Raw genomic sequence first — 24,790 nt, 5'->3', positions numbered from 1 at the left:
CAGGCGCAAAATGTAAAACAAAAATTTTGGGGGCAGTTAGAGTTGGGCTGGGGGGGAAGATTAGGGGAAAGGGTGGGAAGGTTAGGTTAGGTTAGGGGGAACGGGGGAAGGCTGCACAGCTCGGCGCGTGCAAGGTACACAATTGGGCACCCCCTTGCGCGCGCCAACCCCTGACTTTATAAATTGTGCGCGCCTGCGCGCGCAAGTTATAAAATCGGGTGTACATGTGCGAGCACTCGCAACCTTTTAAAATCTACCCCTATGTTTTTTTGCCTGCACATCCCTAGAAATAATGTCTTTAAAAAAAGCTTCCCACCGAGAGGAGAAAAGGGGTAGGACCAGGGATAGGGTTAGAGTAGGCCAGCAACAGAAGGCCTGGGAATAACCCACATGGAAAGGCAGTTACCACTCTTAACAAAATACTTGGGGGTAACCATCATGGAGCAGCAGTTAGACCCGTAACAAAATGCTTGGGGATAACCTGAACATAGAGGCAGTTACCACCCTTAACAGAAGGCTTGGGGGTAACCAGCATGGAGCGGCAGTTATCACCTTAAACAGAAAACTTGGGGGATAAGCTGCACAGAGAGGCAGTTACCTTTCCCTTATCTGCAAAAACTGACAGTGCAAAGGTGTTATTATCTTAAGTGAACCCAGCATGCAGAATGCATTTGTGTTTTGCATTTTCTCATCCCAAAACACCCCAAAATCTCCATTCAGCATATTCAATAGTTTATCTGGTGAGAGGAAATATACACGACTGTTTGGCCAATTGAATATGCACTTTCCCAAAATATCAGGCAAGTACAAGTGCAAACTTCCTTTTACCAGCATGAATTGTGCCTAATCTTTTAATAATTGGTTCCAAAATACTACAGCACCGTAAATTCTATAATATTCTAAGCTACAGAATCAAAGAATCCCTAAATATTAATAAATGTGTTCATTCACGGATCTGAAATTGAAGCTGTCTGTGAGATACTGACTAAATATTCTCTCCTCTCAGATATGGACGCCTGTACAAAGTGCCCAGAGGACAAATGTTCCAGTCAGAAAAGAGATGCCTGCATCCCAAAAGTGATAATTTTTCTGTCCTATGAAGAACCTTTGGGGAGAGCTTTGAGTCTAATCAGCATTTGCTTTTTTCTCATCACTCATTCCCTGTGACCTCACCTTCCCCTCATTTGCGCCCCCCCCCCCCCCCCCCCCCTTCAACTGCGAGCGAGACCTAGGGGTATCCTTAGACCACCAACTAAACTTCAAAAACCACATTAACACAATCATAAAGGGTGAATTTTACAAACTTCACATCCTCAAAAAACTTAAACCATTACTCCACTCGCAAGGCTTCCGCACGGTCCTGCAAGCGACAATGCTATCAAAAATGGACTACTGTAATTCCTTACTTCTAGGCCTCACCTACTCTACTATTAGACCCCTGCAAATGCTACAGAATGCTATGGCAAGAATCCTTTAGGGATGTGCAGAGCAAAATTTTATGTTCATATTTTTTATGTCCGAAAGGGGGTCCCACTTGCGGCCAATATGGACATAAAAAAAATCCAATGAGTTGGGTATATGTACATATGTGCAAAAAAAAAATTTAAACCCCCTCACCCTCCTTAATCCCCCCCCAGACTTACCACAACTCCCTGGTGATCGAGCGAGGAGTGAGGACGTCATTTCTGCAATCCTTGGCGAGAAGCATGTGACGTCGGTGGCACGTCGAGTGACGCGGCGTCACGTGATTCCCGGCTCGTTCGCGCCGGATGGCTCGTTCGGCCCAAAAAGAACTTTTGGCCAGCTTGGGGGGGCCTCCTGACCCCCCCAAGCTGGCCAAAAGTTCTTTTTGGGCCGAACGAGCCGTCCGGCGCGAACTCGCCGGGAATCACGTGGCGCCGTGTCACTCAGACGCGACGTCACGTGATTCCCGGCTCGTTCGCGCCGGACGGCTCGTTCGGCCCAAAAAGAACTTTTGGCCAGCTTGGGGGGGCCTCCTGACCCCCCCAAGCTGGCCAAAAGTTCTTTTTGGGCCGAACGAGCCGTCCGGCGCGAACGAGCCGGGAATCACGTGACGCCGGCGTCACTCGACGTGCCGCCGACGTCACATGCTTCTCGCCAAGGATTGCAGAAATGGCGTCCTCACTCCTCGCTCCATCACCAGGGAGTTGTGGTAAGTCGGGGGGGGGGGGGGGATTAAGGAGGGGGAGGGGGTTTATATTTTTATTTTGGCTCAACAATCGCGATTTCCCACATATCGAACATATCTATGTTCGATATGTGGGAAATCCGATCGTTTATGTCGAATCAATTTTTTAAGTAAAAAAAAAATATGAGTTGCGTTTTACTAATGCGGTCAATCCGAATGCACACCCCTAGAATCCTTACAAATACACGTAAAGCCGACCACATCACCCCTATTCTTAAGGAACTCCTTTGGCTTCCCACTCCTCCCTTATCAGATTCAAAACCCTCACCATTATTCACAACTCCCTGTACAACCACAATCACTCCTGGCTTGAGGATTCCCTTCAATTTCACTCCTCCAATCGCCCCACGAGAAACACACTCTCAGGCACCCTCTACACCCCCTCCCTTAAAAGTGCTCACCACACTTCCACACTATTGCAGGCCCCTCCCTCTGGAACATGATGCCACCTGAGCTCCGCCGAGAACCATGCATTCGGAAATTCAAAACAGGGGTTAAAACACAATATAAAACACAATATAAAATTATTTGATAGCCTCATTCAACTAATTCTATATGGCTATGAGAGTGAAGTCTGGAATTTATAGGAAGGGACAGAATGTCAATATAAATCCTGCACCTCCAGTTTTGGGGGAATTTCAGTGGATGCACAGAGTTACAGAACTGGGAAAGCATTCCATGATGATGGGGAAATGATAGAAAATGCTTGCAAACACATAAAGTTTGTAGTCTTGTGCTGAGGGGGCAAATATTAGATTAGTGTCCACTGAAAGCGCTGCTTGTGCAGGGGCAGAAAATGTCAAATAATCTGCCAAGGAGCAAAGATTTTCAATTGTCAGTTGGTTATGTACAATAGTTAACCTCTTAAATTGATGTCTGCATTTATTAGGTAACCAGTGTAACCTCTGAAAGGAAGGAGTTACAGAAGATGTTTCTCAGATCCCAAAACCGTTAAAAGCCCAGCAGCAGAATTTGGAATCAACCGCATGGCATGAATTTGGGAGGCAAGTGTACAGGTTTTATGAGCCATCAGTGCCAACAGGTCTGTCCAAATTACCTCTACTGTTGTAATCCGTGGATCCTTGGGCCGACCGACGATGGAGGACGGTCGGGAGGCAGTTCAGGTAAGCAAGCAGGCAGGTAGACTGGCAGGCAGGCAGGTAGACTGGCAGGCAGGCAGGCTGGCAGGCAAGCAGGTAGACTGGCAGGCAGGCAGGCAGACTGGCAGGCAGGCAGGTAGACTGGCAGGCAGGCTGGCAGGCAAGCAGGTAGACTGGCAGGCAGGCAGGCAGACTGGCAGGCAGGCAGGTAGACTGGCAGGCAGGCAGGCTGAGCAGGAACAGCAACTTACTAGGTGACCGCATTGCAAGGCAAGGAAACCTAGGAGACACCGGGTTTAAATCCCCCCAGCATCTGACGTCACAGAAGGAGGTCTGACGTCACAGAAGGAGGCGTGTCCGGCTGACATCACAACAGTACCCCCCCCCCCCTCTTACGCCCCCTCCTCAAGGGTCCGGGTTTATTGGGATAGTCGTGATGAAACTGGGTTAACAAGGACTTGTCCAGTATATTTCGGGCAGGTTCCCAAGAGTCTTCCTCAGAGCCGCAGCCCTCCCAGGCCAATAGATACTTCCATCGGTGGTTGTGGAAGCGTACGTCCCGTACTTCCCGTACTTGGTAAACAGGATCTTCGTTCGGGGAGGTGGAGATCGCATCCGGCGTGAGCCGATTGAAACGGGAGAATATCACTGGTTTCAACAACGACACATGAAATACGTTGTGGATGCGCATGGAGGATGGCAGACGAAGTCTATAGGACACCAGACCAACTCGTTCTGCCACCTGGAAAGGGCCGCAGTATCTGGATGCCAACTTACGTGATTGTCCAGCTAAGTGGAGATTCTTGGTACTTAACCATTCTTTAGTACCGGGTAGAAGTGTTGGAGCGGCACGTCTGTGGCGGTTTGCACAGCTTTGTGCTTTCTTTGCTGCAGAGGTGAGACGTTGCTGAAGGGCTCTTCAGAGATCGTGAAGTTGGGTAGCCACTGTCTGGGCCGCTGGAGAAGCGACATCGATAGGTACCGGGACGGGTGTCCTGAGGTGGCGTCCGAAGACCGTTTGAAAGGGAGATTGCCCAGTAACCGAGTGAGTGTGGTTATTATAGGCGAACTCAGCCCAGGGAAGGAGGGAAACCCAGTTGTCCTTTCTCTGCGAAATGAAGCTTCAGAGAAACGTCTTGAGGGAACGGTTCATCCGCTCGGTTTGCCCGTTAGACTGTGGGTGGAAAGCGGTAGACAAGTTCAGTTGTACCCCAAACTTTTTGCAGAGGGCACGCCAATACCGGGCTGTGAATTGGGGTCCCCGATCGGAGACAATGCTCTGTGGAAGGCCGTGGGCCCGGAAGATATGTTGCGTGAAAAGAAGTGCTAGCTCTGGTGCAGACGGAAGCTTAGGTAATGGTACCAAATGTACCATCTTAGAAAACCGGTCTACGGTGACCCAGATTACTGTGTTACCCTCGGAAGGAGGCAAGTCCACCACGAAGTCTGTGGCGATGTGAGTCCATGGTTCTGTAGGTATTGGTAGAGGTTGTAGAAGACCCCAGGGTCGGCCGCCGAGAGGCTTCTGTCGGGCACATACCGGGCACGAGTCTACGTAAAGTCGCACATCCTGCCGGACTCGGGGCCACCAATAATGACAGTTCAATAGATCGAGCGTCCTCCCTCTGCCGGCGTGGCCTCCAATGAGGGAATCGTGGGCCCATTGCAGGACTTTCTTCCGGTCTTTGTGTGGAACAACTATTCTGCCCTGTGTAGAGATTGTGGTGCTGGCTAGTTCGATCTTTGCTGGGTCGATGACGTGTTGAAGGGGTTCCTCCTTTTCATCCATGATGGCATTCCGAGAGAGCGTATCCGCTCGAACATTCTTAGATGCTGGACGATATTTGAGGGTAAAATCGAAGCGACTAAAGAATAGCGACCATCGTGTTTGCCTTGGGTTGAGTCGTTGAGCTTGGCTGAGGAACTCCAGGTTCTTATGGTCGGTATAGATCGTGATGGGATGAGCGGCTCCCTCCAGCCACTGTCTCCATTCTTCAAGTGCCAACTTAATGGCAAGCAGTTCCTTGTCTCCTATACCGTAATTACCTTCGGCTGGCGTAAATTTCCTTGAGAAGTAGGAGCAAGGCAACAAATGCCCAGAGTCGGAGCTTTGAGACAGTACTGCCCCCACAGCTATATTGGAGGCGTCGACCTCCACAAAGAAGGGCCTTGACGGATCCGGATGGCGCAGACAAGTGTCCAACAGGAAGGCCTCCTTTAAATCCTTGAAGGCCTTACATGCCTCGGCTGACCAAACCCTCGTCGGCCCCCTTTTTGGTCAAGGCGGTCAGAGGTGCGACCAGTCGGGAGTATTGCGGTATAAAGTGCCTGTAGAAATTGGCAAATCCTAAAAAACGCTGCAAAGCCTTCAGGCCTACTGGTTGGGGCCAATTCTTAATGGCGGACACCTTACTTGGATCCATGAGGAATCCCGTAGCTGAAACGATGTACCCAAGAAAAGGCAGCGACTCCTGTTCGAAGAGACACTTCTCCAGTTTAGCGTATAGGTGGTGATTACGAAGGATTTGGAGCACTTGCCGAACCTGTTGCCTATGAGAGGTCAAATTCTGTGAGTAGATGAGGACATCATCTAGGTAGACTATCACGCAAGAGTTCAGCAGTTCGTGGAGGACCTCATTCATGAGGTGCTGGAACACCGCAGGAGCGTTACACAAACCGAAGGGCATAACCAAGTACTCGTAGTGCCCGTCCCGGGTGTTGAACGCTGTCTTCCACTCGTCCCCGGGACGGATACGCACCAAATTGTACGCCCCCCTTAAGTCCAACTTGGTAAATATTCGGGCTCCCTGGAGTTTATCCAATAATTCTGGAATTAGCGGAAGCGGATAGCGGTTCTTTTTAGTAATGGCATTTAATCCCCGATAGTCTATGCATGGTCTCAAGGACCCGTCCTTTTTTGCCACGAAGAAGAATCCCGCCCCTGCGGGTGACGTTGAAGGTCGGATAAACCCCTTGGCGAGGTTCTCAGCAATGTATTCAGACATTGCTTTGGTTTCAGGTTGTGATAGTGGATACACCCTGCCTCGGGGTGGAGTTGCCCCAGACACCAGTTCGATGGTGCAATCAAAAGGACGATGTTGGGGCAAAAGTTCTGCTTTTTCCTTAGAAAATACATCCGTGTAGTCCGCATAATGACTGGGAAGGGTGAAGCCGGTGTGAGTCAAGGGAATGTGCTGGACTGGTAGAGACTTGATACAAGATTTGAAGCAGTGAGGACTCCATTGGGTAATTTGCAAATCGCTCCATTGGATCACTGGAGAGTGCTGCTGGAGTCAGGGTAGGCCGAGGACCACCGGATGAACTGAGTTCTCCAGAACCAAAAACGAGATCTCCTCAAAATGTAGGATCCCGGTCTGTATGATCAGTGGTGCAGTCTCGGTAGAAATGTGGCCAGGCAGGCAGGTACCTTGTATGGATGTAATCCGTAAAGGAGGCTTCCGGGATTGTGTAGCCAGGCGGAGCTGATGTACAAGATTGGCAGTGATGAAGTTCCCTCCTGCCCCAAAGTCAATGAATGCCTGAGTCTTGAAAGACCCTCCGGGATATCTGAGGGTTATAGAAACGGTACATTGAGGAGCAGCATTCAAACAACCTAGGAGGCACTCCTCCCTTACTCCTAGGCACGGGAGTTTTCCGCTCGCTCTTTGCACTGAGCGAGGAAGTGACCTTTGCCCCCGCAGTACAGGCACAAACCCATACTACGGCGGCGCCACCTTTCTTCAGGTGTCAGGGACGCTCTTCCCAGCTGCATGGGCTCCTCGGATGTGGCTTCCGTGGACGTGCTAGCCCCCCGTGGGCCCGGTGTGAATGGGCGAGGAGAGATTGGAGCCAGCGGAACTAAACGGCGGAGAGGACGCCCCTCTTTGGCCCTCTGCTGAAGGCGGCGATCGATGCGGCCAGCCACTTCGATGAGAGCGTTGAGGTCCTCCGGAAGGTCTCGAGCCGCCAATTCGTCTTTTATCCTTGCAGCAAGTCCCTCTAAGAAGATTCCACGGAGGGCGTCGTCCCGTCATCCGACTTCCAGTGCGAGGGTACGGAACTCCGAAGCATAATCGGCCAGGGACCGAGTTCCCTGCCTGAGTTGGAGCAATTCGGAGGTTGCGGAGGTCTGGCAAGCTGGTTCATCAAAGGCTGCCTTGAAATCAGCTACGAAGACATTCAAGTCGTTCAGAACCGGGTCGTTCTTCTCCCACATAGGAGATGCCCAGTTCAGAGCCCAACCGTCCAGCAGCGAGAAGATGTAGGCCACCTTGACGGCGTCCGAGGGGAACTGGTTGGGCAGGAGAGTGAACCTTACGAAGCATTGGTTCAGAAAGCCTCTGCAAGCCTTGGAATCTCCTGCGTACCGTGCTGGCGTAGGGAGTTGCGTAGGAGTGTGAAGGGTTACCACCGGAGCCGGAACCGGGTCCGGTGCTGGTGCTGGCGAACCAGCATCCATCCGAGCGGCCAGTTGCTCCACAGTGGCAGCCAGGTTGTCCAAGACCTGTTGCTGCTGTACTAGCTGTTGAGCCAGTCCGGGAATGGCTTGAAGGCCAGCGAGGTCTGCCGGATCCATGGCCTTGCAAACTGTTGTAATCCGAAAGTGGATTCTTGGGCCGACCGACGATGGAGGACGGTCGGGAGGCAGTTCAGGTAAGCAAGCAGGCAGGTAGACTGGCAGGCAGGCAGGCTGGCAGGCAGGCAGGCAGACTGGCAGGCAAGCAGGTAGACTGGCAGGCAGGCAGACTGGCAGGCAGGCAGGTAGACTGGCAGGCAGGCAGGCAGGCTGGCAGGCAAGCAGGTAGACTGGCAGGCAGGCAGGTAGACTGGCAGGCAGGCAGACTGGCAGGCAGGCAGGTAGACTGGCAGGCAGGCAGGCAGGCTGGCAGGCAAGCAGGTAGACTGGCAGGCAGGCAGGCAGGCAGGTAGACTGGCAGGCAGGCAGGCTGGCAGGCAAGCAGGTACAGCAACTTTCTAGGTAACCGGGCTGCAAGGCAAGGAAACCTAGGAGACGCCGGGTTTAAATCCCCTCAGCATCTGACGTCACAGAAGGTGGTCTGACGTCACAGAAGGAGGCGTGTCCAGCTGACATCACAACAAAACGTTCAGCTTGCTCAGCCTCTGCAGGCGGGAGGTCCTGGGTGCTGAGTAACAACTGTTGCATCCACCTAAGACTTGCCCGCTGCACGAGACTGCTGCAAATTGTCGCCCGGACACCAAGAGCTAAGACCTCAAAAATACGTTTTAAGTAACATTCAAGTTTACGGTCCTGTACATCCCGTAAAGCTGTGGCACCCACCACCGGGATGGTAATGTGCTTTGTCACCGCGGTGACAGAAGAATCCACTTTGGGAATTTTTAACATGTCCAGGCAGTCCTCAGGGAGCGGGTATAGTTTATCCATAGCTCTCCCAACGCGGAGACCCATCTCCGGAGATTCCCATTCCCTGAGGAGGAGCAAGCGATGCATAGGATGAAAAGGGAAAGTACGCGGTAAGGCCCTAAGTCCCGCCAGGACCGGGTCCGCGTTTGGCGTCATCACTGCAGCCACAGAATCATCTGGGGGGGCATCAATTCCCAGTTCTTCCAGAACGAAGGGAATAAGAGGCTCCAACTCTTCCTGCCAGAATAAACGGAGAACACGCGGATCATCGCCCTCTAAGGGGGGGGGAGTGGATTCATCCTCATCATCCCCAACATCAGGCGGGACCAAGGCGGGCGGGGGAGGAGGGTCCGCTGCGGGAGGGGGGCTCCAGGGACCAAACAAACCCTAACAGGACCCTGAGGGTCAGAACCAGCCTCGGGGGAAGGCCTTGGAAATTTAGGAGGGATTGGAGGGGGGGGGCCCACTTCCCTTTGCAGACTGGCCAGATAAGACTCATGCATTAAAAGGATAAATTCTGAAGAAAAACGGGCCCGGGCCAAATTTTTTTTTTTTTTTTGGGAGAGGGTGAGGTGAGGGGGAGTCAGATGCAGCACCCCGGGAGCGAACCGGGCTCAAATCTGGGGGTTAACGTGAAGAAATTAAGTCTCCTACCCCCGGAGAAGCAGGAAGAGAAACATCTGAAAAATTCAAAATGGCCGCCGCAGCCGCGCGGTCCCGGGACTGAATCGGCTTTGCAGCACGTCGGGGAGTCCTTCCCTGGGGTTGAGATGAAGGCGATTCAAAAGAGGAGCCTTCACCCCCAGAAAGGCACCTGGAACAAACACCTTCGTGGGAGAGTCGGGAGGCCGACTCTCCATAGGCAACACAGCACAGTGGCCGGGGCATGAGGAGGGAGCAGCGATGTAATGCAAACAGCTGAGCTTGGAGCCCCAGAGGAGAAAGGCGGGAGATTGAACCACGCACTCTCCTCACAAAATTCAAAACTGCCGCAATTAATTTTTTTTTTTTTAAAGAGATAAAATATCTGAAACACAGAGTCAGGGGAATGAAACTCGTCCCTGAAGCACAACCGAGGAATGGACCTCTCGGGGCTCAGCAGCAGGTAAGTGGGGAGAGGGACTGGCACCACCAATATCACCCACACAGGCCACCGGGAAGGGAACCTAGGCTGATAAATATCAAGGGGCAAAACCCCCCTAGGAACCCCAAGAGTGAGGGAGACAAAAATGTCTACCCTGAACACAGAACATAAGAGAAAAAAATTCAGTTTGAACAAAAAAATGTATTTATTCTTTTTTTAATAAAACAAACTAGAAAGGTACTTGCGTGAGCTTGCCCTTAAGAAAGTAGAAAGAACCCAGGAGGCAGGAGGCTAAAACAGGGAACCAAGGGTGAGCTGCTCCACCTGCTGGAGACAGACGAATACTGAGGGTTCCTGGGTGGGTTCTGTCCTTATATGGGCAGCCTCAGAACTCTGGTCTGTCTCCACCTGCTGGACCGGGGGCTTAACCCATGGTCTGGACTGATCCGGGTACGTACAGGGAATCACGTTTACTTAGGGAATAGCCCCTGCTATTAATTGCGTCAGTAGCATGGGATCTTCTTAGTGTTTGGGTAATTGCCAGGTTCTCGTGGCTTGGTTTTGGCCTCTGTTGGAAACAGGATGCTGGGCTTCATGGACCTTTGGTCTGACCCAGCATGGCAATTTCTTATGTTCTTATGGAAGCCTGAACGGTGGTTGAAGATACGGCAGCTGAGATTCAATACCAAGAAGTGCAGAGTGTGCTAATCGAAAAGATGTGATGGGAGGGGTGGTGAAAGCCTGTTGTGCATGCACTAAGAAAGGGATCTTGGGGTGAAAGTATCTGGTGTTCCCTGTACGTACCCGGATCAGTCCAGACCATGGGTTATGCCTCCCTGCCAGCAGGTGGAGACAGAGAAAAACTTGAAAGGCGTCCTGACTTAACCTGGTGTGCCTCCTGCATCCCTTCAGTATTTCTCTGTCTCCAGCAGATGGAGGTGGTGCAAACCCTGCAGTCTTGCCCTGTTTCTGGGGTTAGGTTATCCCTTAAAATGAACTAAGAGTGAGCTCGCTATAAGTTGTGAATCAAGCAAGTTTAACAAAAAAAAGGGAGAAGCTCTTCTGCAGGGGAGAGTTTTCCCAATCCTGCGGGGTTATTGGAGCTGGGGTCGGTAACCCCGCGGGGCTCCAGCCAGGTAAGGTGCTGGGGAAGAGATTACTGGGGGTCCCCAGTCCCTCTCTTACCCCGGGCTGATTTTGCGTGTTTTGAAAAAAAAAAATTTTTTTTTCAACATTTTTTTTCTTTTTTGCTCTGCTGCAATCCAGGACCCCTCCCCATCTGAAGCGCTGAGCTTTTGACGAATTCCGCCGCGTGTTTCGGACCATTCCCCCCCCCCCCCCCACGATGCCGCGGCCATCTTAGTGTGTGGCGTGTGGAGAATCGTTCGCGCGGCTTTCTAGGGCCGGTGTTTGCAGCTCTCTGTCAGGGTCTGCAGCAGTAGCCAAGCCTCGAGGGGCTCAGAAACGCTCGGCTGTGCGGGAGCTTCTGGCTGCTCCGTTTCCCCTCAGTGCAGGGTCGGCAGCCATCTTAAACACCTTTGCTGCTGCTCGGGCGGGGGAGCTTCCCCCAGCGCTGTCGCCGGTCCCTGCCAGTGCTGAGGGTACTTTAGATCAGGACCAGGGGGACAGGACGTGGATTCGGATTCCTGTTCTTTAGATTTTGTCCTCCTTATGCATAAAGCATTTTTGGCTGCTTTGCCGCTGAGGCCTGCGCAGGGACCATCCCCCGAGGTAGCCAAGCGCACGGATGTGTCCGCGTCTCTACGGGTCGCGATTTTATAAAAGGCGTTGTGGCTTCGGGGAGGCTCAGCCGCTCCGGTGATTCCGGGCAGTGCGGCTGCAGGTGCAGGGGCCTCTCCTTCCCTTGGATGATGAAGAGAGGAAGCAGAACCCCAAGGATGGAGATGACCCTAAGGTGCTCCGTCTGTTCCACAGAGAGGAATTAGAACCTCCCATTTCTGCAGTTCTATCTGAGCTCGGAGTAGATCTCCCCCCCCCCGCAGGCTCCGCCGCAGGACATGGTGGATCCAGTCCTGGCGGGATTGCGAACGCCGACCCAGGCTTTTCCTTTCATCCCGTGCTTCAGCAGCTGATGACCAGGGATGCTCCGGATGCTGGTTTGTGTTTGGTCAAGCCATGGATAAGCTTTATCCGTTATTGGCTGAGTTTCTGGAGCTCCTGCGGTCCCCTAAGGTGGACGCTTCGGTTTCGGCTGTTGTCAAGCGGACCACTATCCCAGTCGCAGGCTCGGCAGCTCTCAAGGATCTTCAGGACCGCAAGCTGGAGGTCCTGCTTAAGCGCATTTTTGAGGTGTCGGCCCTGGGTATCTGGGTGGCGGTGTGTAGCAGTTATATGCTGCGGGCGAGCCTGCACTGGGTTCAGCAGTTGCTGACGTCTAGAGATCTTCCTCCGGGAGAGTCCGAGCAGGCGCAGCAGTTGGAGGCTGCGGTGGCTTATGGAGCGGATGCACTGTATGACCTGCTCCGCACCTCCTCTCACACCATGTCGTCGGCAGTGTCAGCGAGGCGGCTCCTGTGGCTTCGCAACTGGTCAGCGGATGTTTCCTCCAAGGCTCAGCTCGGGCCTATTCCATTTAAAGGAGTTTTGTTTTATTCGGAGATGATTTGGAGCAGTTGATAAAGTCCCTGGGGGAGAACAAAGTTCACAAGTTGCCAGAGGACAGACCAAAACCCTCCAGAGGGTTTCCATCCTCCCGCTCTCATTTTCGGGGGCAGGGGAGGTTTCAGCAGAACAGGCAGCAAGCGGCTGGACAGCGACAACCGTTTGCCAGGAGCCAAGCCTGGTCCTCGTCCTTTCGGGGTTGCAGAGGGGTCCTTCCTCCTCTCTCTCATCCAGGACTCCACAATGAGATGGGGCCGGCTATCCCTCGGGTCGGGGGTCGCCTGTCCCAGTTTTACGAGGCGTGGGCCAGCATTACGTCCAATCAGTGGGTGCTAAGCATAATAGAACAAGGCTACGCATTGGCCTCTCCGAGATTTCTACTTAATATCTCCATGCGGTCCACAAGTCAAACAGCAGATCGTGCGTCAGTCTCTCGAACGTCTCCTGGCTCTGGGAGCGGTAAAGCCGGTCTCTCCAGAACGGTGGAGGATGGGAAGATGCTCCATTTACTTTGTAGTTCCAAAGAAGGAGGGATCCTTCAGGCCAATTTTGGACCTCAAGGAGGGTAAACAAGTCTCTCACGGTGCCGCAATTTCGCATGGAGTCTCTGCGTTCAGTCATCGCGGCGGTGCGCAAGGGTGAATTCCTGGCCTCTCTAGATCTGACGGAGGCATACTTGCACATTCCCATCCGCGAAGATCATCAAAAGTTCCTTCGCTTCATGGTCCTGGGAATGCATTACCAATTCTGCACTCTGCCCTTTGGTCTCGCGACCGCACCCCGTACGTTCCCCAAGGTCATGGTGGTTGTGGCGGCGTCCCTCCGGAGACAAAGCCTCCTCATTCATCCCTACCTGGATGATTGGCTCATCAGGGTGAAGTCCAGGGAATGCTGTGTGGAAGCGATCCACAAGGTGACCCCGCTCTTGGAGTCCCTAGGCTGGGCAATCAATCAGGCCAAGAGCAATCTTGTCCCCTCTCAGACATTGGAATTTCTGGGAGCCCGGTTCGACTCCTTGGTCGGGAAAGTTTTTCTCCCGACGGACCGAATGAACAAATTGATGGGGCAAGTTCGTTGCTTGTTGGCACTCCCATTGCCCAAGGCTTGGGACTACCTTCAAGTTCTCGGCTCAATAGCATCTACTCTGGAGGTGGTTCCCTGGGCCTTTGCTCATATGAGACTGTTACAACGAGCATTGCTTTCCCGGTGGGATCCCAAGTCGGAGAATTTCCCTCTCCCACTCACCGATCATGCCAGGTCTAGTCTTGGGTGGTTGCTTTGCCCACACACCCTGTCTCAAGGGGTGGATCAGGAAGTTCCGAACTGGATAGTGGTGACCACGGATGCCAGTCTCTCCAGTTGGGGAGCTGTTTGCCAGGATCTGTCAGTACAGAGCAGCTGGTCCCCGGAGGATCCGGATGGTTGATCAATCGCCTGGAGACCAGAGCAGTTCACTTGGCCTTGCAACACATTCTCCCCCGATTACGCCATCAGGCGGTTCTCGTCCTGTCCAACAATACGACGACGGTGGGCTATTTCAAACGTCAAGGAGGTACCAGAAGTCAAGCTGTAGCTGATGAGGCGGAGCTACTCATGGCTTGGGCGGAGCAAAATCTTGCGATGCTAGCAGCTTCTCACATCGCCGGGAAGGAGAACATACAAGTGGACTTCCTGAGTCGGAGGAGCAATGGATCTCATTTCTCGCAGATGTGGGACTCCCTACGTGGACTTGATGGCAGTGCGAGACAGTGCCAAGGCTCCTCGCTTCTTCAGTCGCAGGAGAGATCACGGCGCAGAGGGGGTCGATGCGCTAGTAGTTCCCTGGCCAACCTCAGTTCCCCTGTACATGTTCCCTCCTTTGCCTCTGGTGAGCTAGGTGCTTCGCAGAATAGAGATCCACCCAGGGAGGGTAATTCTCGTGGTTCCCGAGTGGTCTCGACATCCGTGGTTCACGGATCTCATCAATCTGGCCGTATATGGCCCTCTACAACTCGGGCATCTTCCGCGTCTTCTCCGTCAAGTGCCTATATATTTCAACCAAGCAGCTCGCTTTTGTCTAGCGGCTTGGCTTTTGAAAGGCAGAGATTGAGGAAGAAGGGGTATTCTGAGGAGGTGGTCACTACACTGCTACAAGCCAGGAAAATGTCTACTTGTCTCTCATACATTAGAGCAGAGCTTTCCAAACTTTTCATGTTGGTGACACACTTTTTAGACAAACATAATTTCACGACACGGTAATTCAGTCTACTAGTAAACCAGAGGTTAAAGGTTAAACGAACGAAACATATTTCGACAATTTATGTATGTTTCCTTAAATATATACATAAATAAAATGTTTCACGACACAACCTATCTCATGAAAACCTTAAATTTATATTAAAAATATATATTCCAAGATTCATGTTATTGTTATAATTTATGAGAAACAATAATAAAACAAATTGTCTGTCCCCCACATACTCATCTCTCTCCTCCCCCCAGTACATGTCTGTCCCCCCAGCACGTTTGCCCCCCACTCACTCATCTCTCTCCCCCAGCACATGTCTGGCCCCCACACTCATGTACCTCGTCTTTTTGATTGTTGCCAGTTAAGTGCTTCACTCTAGGGATGTGAATCGTGTCCTCGATCGTCTTAACGATCGATTTCGGCTGGGAGGGGGAGGGAATCGTATTGTTGCCGTTTGGGGGGGTAAAATATCGTGAAAAATCGTGAAAATCGTTAAAAAATCGAAAAATCGAAAAATCGAAAAACCGGCACATTAAAACCCCCTAAAACCCACCCCCGACCCTTTAAATTAAATCCCCCACCCCCAAATAACTTAAATAACCTGCGGGTCCAGCGGCGGTCCGGAACGGCAGCGGTCCGGAACGGGCTCCTGCTCCTGCATCTTGTCGTCTTCGGCCGGCGCCATTTTCCAAAATGGCGCCGAAAAATGGCGGCGGCCATAGACGAAAAAGATTGGACGGCAGGAGGTCCTTCCGGACCCCCGCTGGACTTTTGGCAAGTCTCGTGGGGGTCAGGAGGCCCCCCACAAGCTGGCCAAAAGTTCCTGGAGGTCCAGCGGGGGTCAGGGAGCGATTTCCCGCCGCGAATCGTTTTCGTACGGAAAATGGCGCCGGCAGGAGATCGACTGCAGGAGGTCGTTCAGCGAGGCGCCGGAACCCTCGCTGAACGACCTCCTGCAGTCGATCTCCTGCCGGCGCCATTTTCCGTACGAAAACGATTCGCGGCGGGAAATCGCTCCCTGACCCCCACTGGACCTCCAGGAACTTTTGGCCAGCTTGTGGGGGGCCTCCTGACCCCCACGAGACTTGCCAAAAGTCCAGCGGGGGCCCGGAAGGACCTCCTGCCGTCCAATCTTTTTCGTCTATGGCCGCCGCCATTTTTCGGCGCCATTTTGGAAAATGGCGCCGGCCGAAGACGACAAGATGCAGGAGCAGGAGCCCGTTCCGGACCGCTGCCGTTCCGGACCGCCGCTGGACCCGCAGGTTATTTAAGTTATTTGGGGGGGGTTCGGGAGGGTGGGGGATTTAATTTAAAGGGTCGGGGGTGGGTTTTAGGGGGTTTTAGTGTGCCGGCTCACGATTCTAACGATTTATAACGATAAATCGTTAGAATCTGTATTGTATTGTGTTCCATAACGGTTTAAGACGATATTAAAATTATCGGACGATAATTTTAATCGTCCTAAAACGATTCACATCCCTACTTCACTCCCTTCCATGATCACCAGACACTGCTGCTTGTAGTCAGTACTCCTCATGGCCAGGCCTCATCGGCAGCAGCAACCAATGCAAGGATGGCTGGGCTCGTTCCACCTACCAAGCCCCCCAAAAAAACGCGATTGACAGCAAAAATCACCCAATAATAAGCAACCCATAAACTGAAAAAAAAAAGTGAATCTCTAGAAAAAAAAAAAAGCCCAAACTCGCATCAGAGTTGACCGGGCTTGCGCGACACACCTGCACACTGCAGGCGACACACTAACGTGTCCCGACACACAGTTTGGAAAGCTCTGCATTAGAGTATGGAGGGTTTTTGAGACGTGGCGTCGTGAGCGAGAGATTGCTACGATTGCTCAGACGTTAAGCTTTTTGCAATATGATTTAGCCAAGGGCTTGTCTTTTAATTCCCTCCGTGTACAGGTGGCGGCCTTAGGCACTCTGCTTGGTAGCTTGGTAGCTCGGTGGCATCCAGATGTGGTGCATTTCCTCAGAGGAGTAAGGCATTTGAAGCCCCCTGTCCGTCCGGTTTGTCCGTCGTGGAGTCTTAATTTGGTTCTTTTCGCATTGTGTGATCCGCCGTTTGAACCCATTAGGTCGGTGACGTTGAAGGACCTCGCCTTGAAAACGGTGTTTTTGGTGGCTATATGATCAGCTCGCCGGATTTCTGAGTTGCAGGCTTTCTCCTGTAGGGAGCCCATTTTGAGAATCTCTGAATCGGGAGTTTCTCTTCGAACGGTTCTGTCCTTTTTGCCCAAAGTGGTGTCATCTTTTCATTTAAGCCAATCTGTTGAGCTTCCTGCTTTTCCTCATTTGTCGAACGATGTGCAACATGCACGAGAGCTTCGTCGGCTTGAAGTTCAGCGTTCCTTGTTAAGTTACTTGGAAGTCACAAATTCTTTCAGACTCTCAGATCATTTGTTTGTCCTATGAAGGGTCACAAGGCGTCTTAAGACGACGATGGTTGAGAGAAGCCATTTCGTCTGCATACATTTGTAAATGACGACCGGTTCCTGAGGGCCTGAAGGCCCATTCTATTCGCTCTCAAGAAGCTTCGTGGGCCGAATGCCAGTTGGTATCGCTAAGGAGATCTGCAGAGCCGCTACTTATTTATTTATTTATTTATTTAAAGTCTTTTCTATACCGTCATTAAGTTATATACTATCACAACGGTTCACAGATAGGCACGTAAAGCAATATCAAAGTTGTGTAATAATTTCTGACAAAGTGCCAGAAAGGTTTTGGTTACATAGTTTCAAAGATAAAGATTACTTGATAAATGTCATGAATCTTGTCCATTTATACGTGTAATAGATTAACTTACATGTATAGTACTTTCACTGTATATTTTATCTAACACTAACTGTGAGGTGATAAAAATAATAACATAAAAAATACACACCCCTTTTAATTCTGGGCTGTGTGTTGATGTTGGAAGACGCTCCATACATTTGCTCGCCACTACCGCTTGGACGTTCAGGCGCCCGGAGATTTTGGCAGTGGCATATTGCGCGCGAGACTCACAAGGTCCCACCCGGTTTAGGGAAGCTTTGGTACATTCCCACGGTCTGGACTGATCCGGGTATGTACAGGGAAAGGAAAATTGGTTCTTACCTGCTAATTTCCGTTCCTGTAGTACCACGGATCAGTCCAGATGCCCGCCCAAAGACTAGGAGTGGGTAACAGGGAGATCTGTAAAGTCTGCGCGCATATTCAGGTTATGTTATTGCAGCATACTAAGCAAGAAAGCTACGGTTACATGTTTGTATGTTCCTTCTTAAAGTTCTGTTCTTGTTGATTCATTGCTAGTCTTTCTCTGCTTTGATACTCTGTATACTGAAGGGATGCAGGAGGCACACCAGGTTAAGTGAGGGCGCCTTTCAAGTTTTTCTCTGTCTCCACCTGCTGGAAGGGAGGCATAATCCATGGTCTGGACTGATCCGTGGTACTACAGGAACGAAAATTAGCAGGTAAGAACCAATTTTCTTATCTGAAGGCGGCGAGACAATGTGACAAGGCGATAGCTAAAGCCAGAGGGACTCTGGGCTGCACAGAGAGAGGAATAACAAGTAAGAAAAAGGAGGTGACAGTCCCCTTGTACAGGGCCTTGGTGAGGCCTCACCTGGAGTACTGTGTTCAGTTCTGGAGACCATATCTCAAAGGAGACAGAGACAGGATGGAGGCGTCCAGAGAAGGGCGACCAAAATGCTGGGGGGTCTGTATGAGAAGACCTATAAGGAGAGGCTGAGGGACCTAAATATGTATAAACCTGGAGGAGCAGGGGGACAGGATACAGAGCTTCAGATACCTGAGAGGTTTTAACGATGCACAATCAACGACAAACCTTTCACTTTGGAAAGAAATCAGTAGAACTAGGGGTCAGGTAGTGAAACTCCAGGGAGGACGACTCAGAGCCAACGTCAGGAAATATTTCTTCACGGAGAGGGTGGTGGAGGCCTGGAATGCCCTTCCAGAGGAGGCGGTGAAGACAGAAACAGTGAAAGATTTCAGAGGGGCAAGGGATAAGCACTGTGGGTCCCTAAAGGCTCGAGGATGGAAGTGAGGAAAAGAGTGCATGGGGGTAACTGGGGGTAACTTGCTGGTGCGGCAGTTGCTACCCTTAACAATTAAGCCTTGACACTGTTAATGCAGCTCCATCCTTGCTCTCTGCTTCAACGGCACTGGTTAAAGGAAATTCGATTCAAACAGCATCCGAGGGCCCTGCCCTTTACAGTCTGGGAAACTGATAAGCATGGGGGTAACCTGCACGGTGCAGCAGATACTGGCGTAAGCTTGCTGGGCAGACTGGGTGGATCATTTGGTCCTTTTCTGCCATCATTTCTCTCTTTCTTCCTGTGTGCTGTGGAGTATTTCTCACTGACCTAAGTAAAAACGGGAATAAAGATTCAATCACAAATCTTACACAAATTATTGCAGTTTTTAGTGACCATCACAATAGGCTCTGCCAGTCAATAGACCTCCATCTGCCTTATGTTTAAGCAGTGGTCTCTTTGTAACTTCCTCTATTTGCAATAAGTTAAAAATTGGCACCGAGAGTTTAAAATGCCGGCAGAGCCAATGTATCTGAATGTAAGGAGGAATGGGGACGTGGATCACCGCTTATGAGATTTCCTGTGTGATTTCCCCCGATGCAGAATCCACTTCGAAACACAGCCTGTGTCTGGATTTTTTTGTGATATTTAAGAAGAAAAGAGACAAGCAGATGTGTCTTATTTGCATTTTAAGATCAAAATATAGAAAGTTTGCATTGTCACTGCGACCACTGATTAAATATAAGGCAGATGAAGGTCTATTGACTGGTAGAGCATATGGTGATGGTCGTTAAAATCTGCAGTAAATTGTGTAAGATTGGTGATTGAATCTTTATTCACCTTTTTAGTTTGGTCATCAATGGGAATTGACACTCAGTCTTTGGCTTATGAGAATTTCAAACGTTTCACATTGAAGGTGAATTTTAATGCTGGCTCTCAGTTAAATATTCATTACTAAGTCATTAGAATTCAGTTACTTTAAGCTGACAGATCTGAGGTTCAGGGACCTGGGTCCAGAATGAATCCCAGGTCTACAGCAGGGCGTGGCAGAGTTTTTGGTGAGTGACTGCAATCAGTAAAGAGACTGGAGGTGAGGATGAGAGGCACAGAACCAGCAGGATGAGGTCAGACATGGTCTGTTCCCCTCTGTTCATGTGCTGCTGCCCACCTGTACCTGTCTACAAGCAGCACCAGGCTCTGTTATATATGATAGGGATCCATAGTCACCCTAATGCCGTTCATTGATTAGAAGGAGCTATCTCCCTATATACGTCCCCCTCCATTGTTGTAAATTTAGTAATCATACTCTCGCTTTTATCCACCAGAAGATGGATTCAGGAATAATAGTGAGAGGCAGAGAATGTGTGATGGGCAGCAGACGGAGGAATGGAAAGAGAGAGACCCCTCCAGAGACAGCCCAGGACCTTCAGCTGAGTATCCAGGAGGTATCAGTAGAGTAACATCACCCAGGGGGAAAGAAGTAGTTCAGAAAGGAGAGAGTCCATATGCATGTTCTGAACGAGGAAGAAATTTCAACCTCTGCCCCAGTCTTGTAGAAACTCAGAGACTCCGTGAAGGAGAGACTCCATTTCAAAGTGCTGACACTTCAGAAAACTTCACCACAAACTCACAATCTTTTGAACAGCAAGAAATTATTGAATGTGGGAACAAGTTCCCTGAGAGGACAAGTTACACATCTATCCAACAATATCACAGAAAGGAAGAAACATTTACAGGGTCTAAAGAAGAGATAAGGACCCCTATGAATACAAAACTTACAGCACATGGAAAAGATCACCTAAAAAAGAAACCATTAAAATGCACTCAGTGTGAACAATGCTTTTTCTTCCAAGCTGAGATGGAAGCACATGTAAGAATTCACTGGAGAAAGACCATTTCAGTGCCCTGAATGTGAGGAGAGGTTTACTGAGAAATCAAACCTGAGAGAATACAAAAAAATTCACAGACAAGACCAACCTTGTAAGTGTTCTCAATGTGAAAAATGTTTCAGATATAGATTCTGGCTTAAAGTTCATCAGAGAAGTCACAAGGGAGAGAAGTCGTTCATATGGTCTGAATGTGATAAAGATTTATGTCAGAAATTTAGTTTAAGAAAACACATAAATACTCACAGAGGTGTGAAACCAATTAAATGTTCTGAATGTGGTAAATATTTCACTACAAATTCCATTCTTAAAACCCACAAAACCACCCATACAGGTGAGAAATGATTTAAATGTTCTGAATGTGATAAATGTTTTGCACAAATGCCCCATCTCAAAATCCACAAAGGAATGCACACTGGTGAGAAACCATTTAAATGTTCTGAATGTGAGAAATGTTTCGCACAAATGTCCCAACTCAAAATACACAGAAGAATGCACAGTTTTGAGAAACCATTTAAATGTTCTGAATGTGATAAATGCTTCGCTCAAAGATACCATCTTAAAGACCACAAAACCATCCATACAGGTGAGAAACCATTTACATGGTCTGAATGTGATAAATGTTTCTCACAAATGTCAGCTCTTAAGACATGAAACTGTCCATGCATGTGAGAAACTATTTAAATGTTCTGAATGTGATAAATGCTTCGCTCAAGGATCCCATCTTAAAAACCACAAAACCATCCATGCAGGTGAGAAACCAATTACATGTTCTGAATGAGATGCTTCGCTCAAAGATCCCAACTTAAATACCACAAAACCGTCCATATATGTGAGAAACCATTCATACACATGGTTACTGTGACTCCAACATCGCTCTAAGCTACAACAGCAAGAGGAAATGTGGAAAAAAGGATTCGCACTCACAAAGTGGGGAGTAGCTGGCTTGTTACGGCGGTTACTACCCCAAACCAAATAAGCCTGATACTTCACTTTCAATGCATATCCAGCATAGCTCTCTGCTTCAACAGCAGGGGAGAAGAAAAACTGATACTTCACGCATATCCAGCATAGCTCTCTGCTTCAACGGCAGGGGAGAAGAAAAAAGGATTCACACTCACAAAGCGGGGAGTAGCTGGCTTGTTACGGCGGTTACTACCCCAAACCAAATAAGCCTGATACTTCACTTTCAATGCATATCCTGCTTCAACGGCAGGGGAGAAGAAAAACTGATACTTCACGCATATCCAGCATAGCTCTCTGCTTCAACGGCAGGGGAGAAGAAAAACTGATACTTCACGCATATCCAGCATAGCTCTCTGCTTCAACGGCAGGGGAGAAGAAAAACTGATACTACACGCATATCCAGCATAGCTCCCTGCTTCAACAGCAGGGGAGAAGAAAAACAACCAATAAGGGCTGAATAACACAGTCTGAGTAAAACAAATAAGCATGGGTGTAGCTTGCTTATTGCGGCAGTTACTTCCCCTACTACCCGTAACTAATCAAGCTTGATATTCCACTTGGTTGCAGCTCCATCACTGCTCTCTACATTAATGGTGGGGGTGGAAGGGAAATAGAACCAAAGAGCTAAGAGAAACAGATAAGTATGAGAAAAAAAATGTGTGAAGCTTGCTGGGCAGACTGGATGGGCCGTTTGGTCTTCTTCTGCCGTCATTTCTATGTTTCTATGTTTCTATATGTTCTCAATGTGATAAACGTTTCTTGCAGAAATCTGATCTTAAAAAACAGAAAAGAATGCATACCGGTGAGAAACCATTTAAATGTTTTGACTATCGTAAATGTTTTACTCAAATATTTAACCTTAATAAACACAAAAGAGTCCATACCATTGCGAAAAGGTTTAAATGTTCTGATTTTGGTAAATGTTGCAGACATATATCTGCTCTAAGAAGCACAAAAGAATCCATACTAGTCTGATTCAGAGCAATTTCCAAACACTCCCTGATATGTTACCTGTGAAAATTACACATGATGACCTTCAGAAGGAGGCTCTCTTTGGCACAGTGCTAGTACTAACAAGGGTATTATTTGTAAATTTGAGATACAGATCATTTCTGACCTAACCTGGCTATGAGTTAGGTTAATTCCTGTCAAGGTCATTGCAAAATAAACTAATTTAGAGAGGACTTCCGGTGATGACGTCACCCGGAGCGTAGCCGGCAGTGAGAGCTCCGTGGCTCCCCATCGATTCTCCCCCCCCCCCCCCCCCCAAATTGGGCTGAAACTGCAGCATTTTTAAATATATTTTCATGGAGAGACTCTTTGTATACCCCTGCTCCCGATGTCGAGGTGAGACAAGCTGGTTGCTGCGGGAGTGGATCGCCGGTTCCACGAGTTTGGATCTGCATCTTCCGTAATCCAAATGGCGCTTACCCGCCGTGATTGTTAAGCGCAGTCCTCCATCTACGGTGGCGTTCGGGGAGGCAGTTAAGAGAGCAGAGAGTGTGCGATTACTACTGCAGCTATAATAGCCGGCGATTGGTAAGGCAGCGGATGATCGGGGCCGCGAAGACGAGAGGCTCGGACTATTGAATCTCTTCCCCAGAACAGCCATGTGGACAAGATGGTAGCGACTGCAGCGGGTTTTTCGTTTTTCGTTTTGGGGCATGATTCGTTGATTTGTTGCTCTAGATCCCGGAGGTGACCCTTGCATAGAGCCTCATTTGTGAAGCAAACGCTGTGGAGCCATAACGACCAAAAAAAAAAAAAAAAGCACTCGTGATTTAGCTCCTCTAGTGAGATGGCATCATAGTGGGGGCAGTCCTTCATTTATTAATCGGAAGCTCACCTGAACATTGGTATTATTAACACTTCTCATTATTAACGGCCTCCCTGCTGATTTTTTGAGGTGTACAAATAAACTGCTCTGCTCACTTTGCGGTTCTTTGGCGGCAGACAGGACATTTGACCCTGTGATTTTGATTATTCCATGTTATCTAGCCGGCTGAGATCACTGTAAACGTCACTGGATACAATACCTTAGTTTCTCAAGCTGGTAAATTCCATCATCACTGGCTTTTTGGCACTTTTTCTTAATGCTGGCCTCTCTTCTGCTTTTATGGGGCATATAACAACCCTGCTTTGCTTATCTAGCACTTGTTGCATGAAGATAGTACATCCAGCCCTGCGACCTCTACCTATCTCATGTTTTCTCATCTACCGAGATATCTAAAAATTTGGCTGGACATAGTACGGCACAGACAGATTTTCTTACAGTGGACTGACTGCTGAACACTGATAAAGTTTAGAGTGGGGGGAAATAAGGAATGCGTCATAGGAGTTCCAGAGCCTGTCCTGAGCGAAGAATTCCCGCAGCCACAATGGCTACTAATGCGGAGGGTACGAAACAACTCACATCAGTTTCAGAGGATGTCTTAATGCAAATCTCGTCTCAGGTATCGGGAGCGCTGGATGAGAGACTCATCAGGCTGCAGACTATGATGGATGATATAAAGGGGACACTGGAGGGGCAGGCCAAACGAACAGATAAGTGACCAGGATGACAGGCTAGTAAATGCAGAACGACAGGTTCAACAACTCACGGAGCAACAGGCAGCACTCCTGACTCGGATTGAGGATGAAGAGAACAGAAACCGAAGGAAGAACATTAAGATAGTTGGAATTCCAGAGACTGTTAAGGAATCCGAATTGGATCGTTTCATTGAGGAATGGCTCCCTAATCATTTGGGACTGACTTCTTTGGTGGGCCAAATACGATGTGAGCGCGCTCGTCGGATGGGTCCTCAGCGGGAAGGAGATAACAGACCGAGACCTGTTATGTTACGCATTTTAAACTGGCTACATAAGGTGCAGCTGATGTGTGAGTGATGGAATATGAAGGAAATCGCATCTTACTCGTTAATGATTTGTCAGCGGCGGTAGCCACGCAGCGGCGAGCAATGACACCTGTGTGCACCGAGCTGCATAAGAGAGGCATCTCGATTGCCCTGCTTTACCCGGCAAAGTTAAGGGTACACCATGATAAGAAGACCTTCTACTTTTTAAACCCGGCCGATGCCTCTGCCTTCCTGGTGAACTTGGCTCTGGATGGAGCCGCTGAAGAGGAAGCCGTCAAGTAGATGTCACTCACAATAGAATGTGGCCAGAAATTGGTTGTTATCGGGGGGGAAATGGACATTAGTGCTGGGCAATCTCCCAGATTTGTGATGCTTAGGAGAGAGTAGCATTGCTTCTCCGTCATTCTCGT

General features: G+C 49.6%; 1 protein-coding gene across 1 annotated transcript in view; it reads left to right on the top strand.

Annotated features, from left to right (window-relative positions):
• LOC115081042 (zinc finger protein 184-like) overlaps positions 1–20,543 on the top strand; it is a gene marked incomplete at its 3' end in the record, with an annotated part of 711,587 nt that extends 691,044 nt beyond the window's left edge. The window contains exon 7 of the mRNA XM_029585554.1: positions 19,999–20,543. Coding sequence (XP_029441414.1) covers positions 19,999–20,543 — 545 coding nt within the window. The remainder of the gene's footprint in view (positions 1–19,998) is intronic.
• Positions 20,544–24,790: the final 4,247 nt, after the last annotated feature.

The sequence above is a fragment of the Rhinatrema bivittatum genome, chromosome 19, assembly GCF_901001135.1.
Source record: "Rhinatrema bivittatum chromosome 19, aRhiBiv1.1, whole genome shotgun sequence".
Taxonomy (NCBI): Eukaryota; Metazoa; Chordata; class Amphibia; order Gymnophiona; family Rhinatrematidae; genus Rhinatrema; species Rhinatrema bivittatum.
This window is presented reverse-complemented; position numbering and strand designations above follow the sequence as displayed.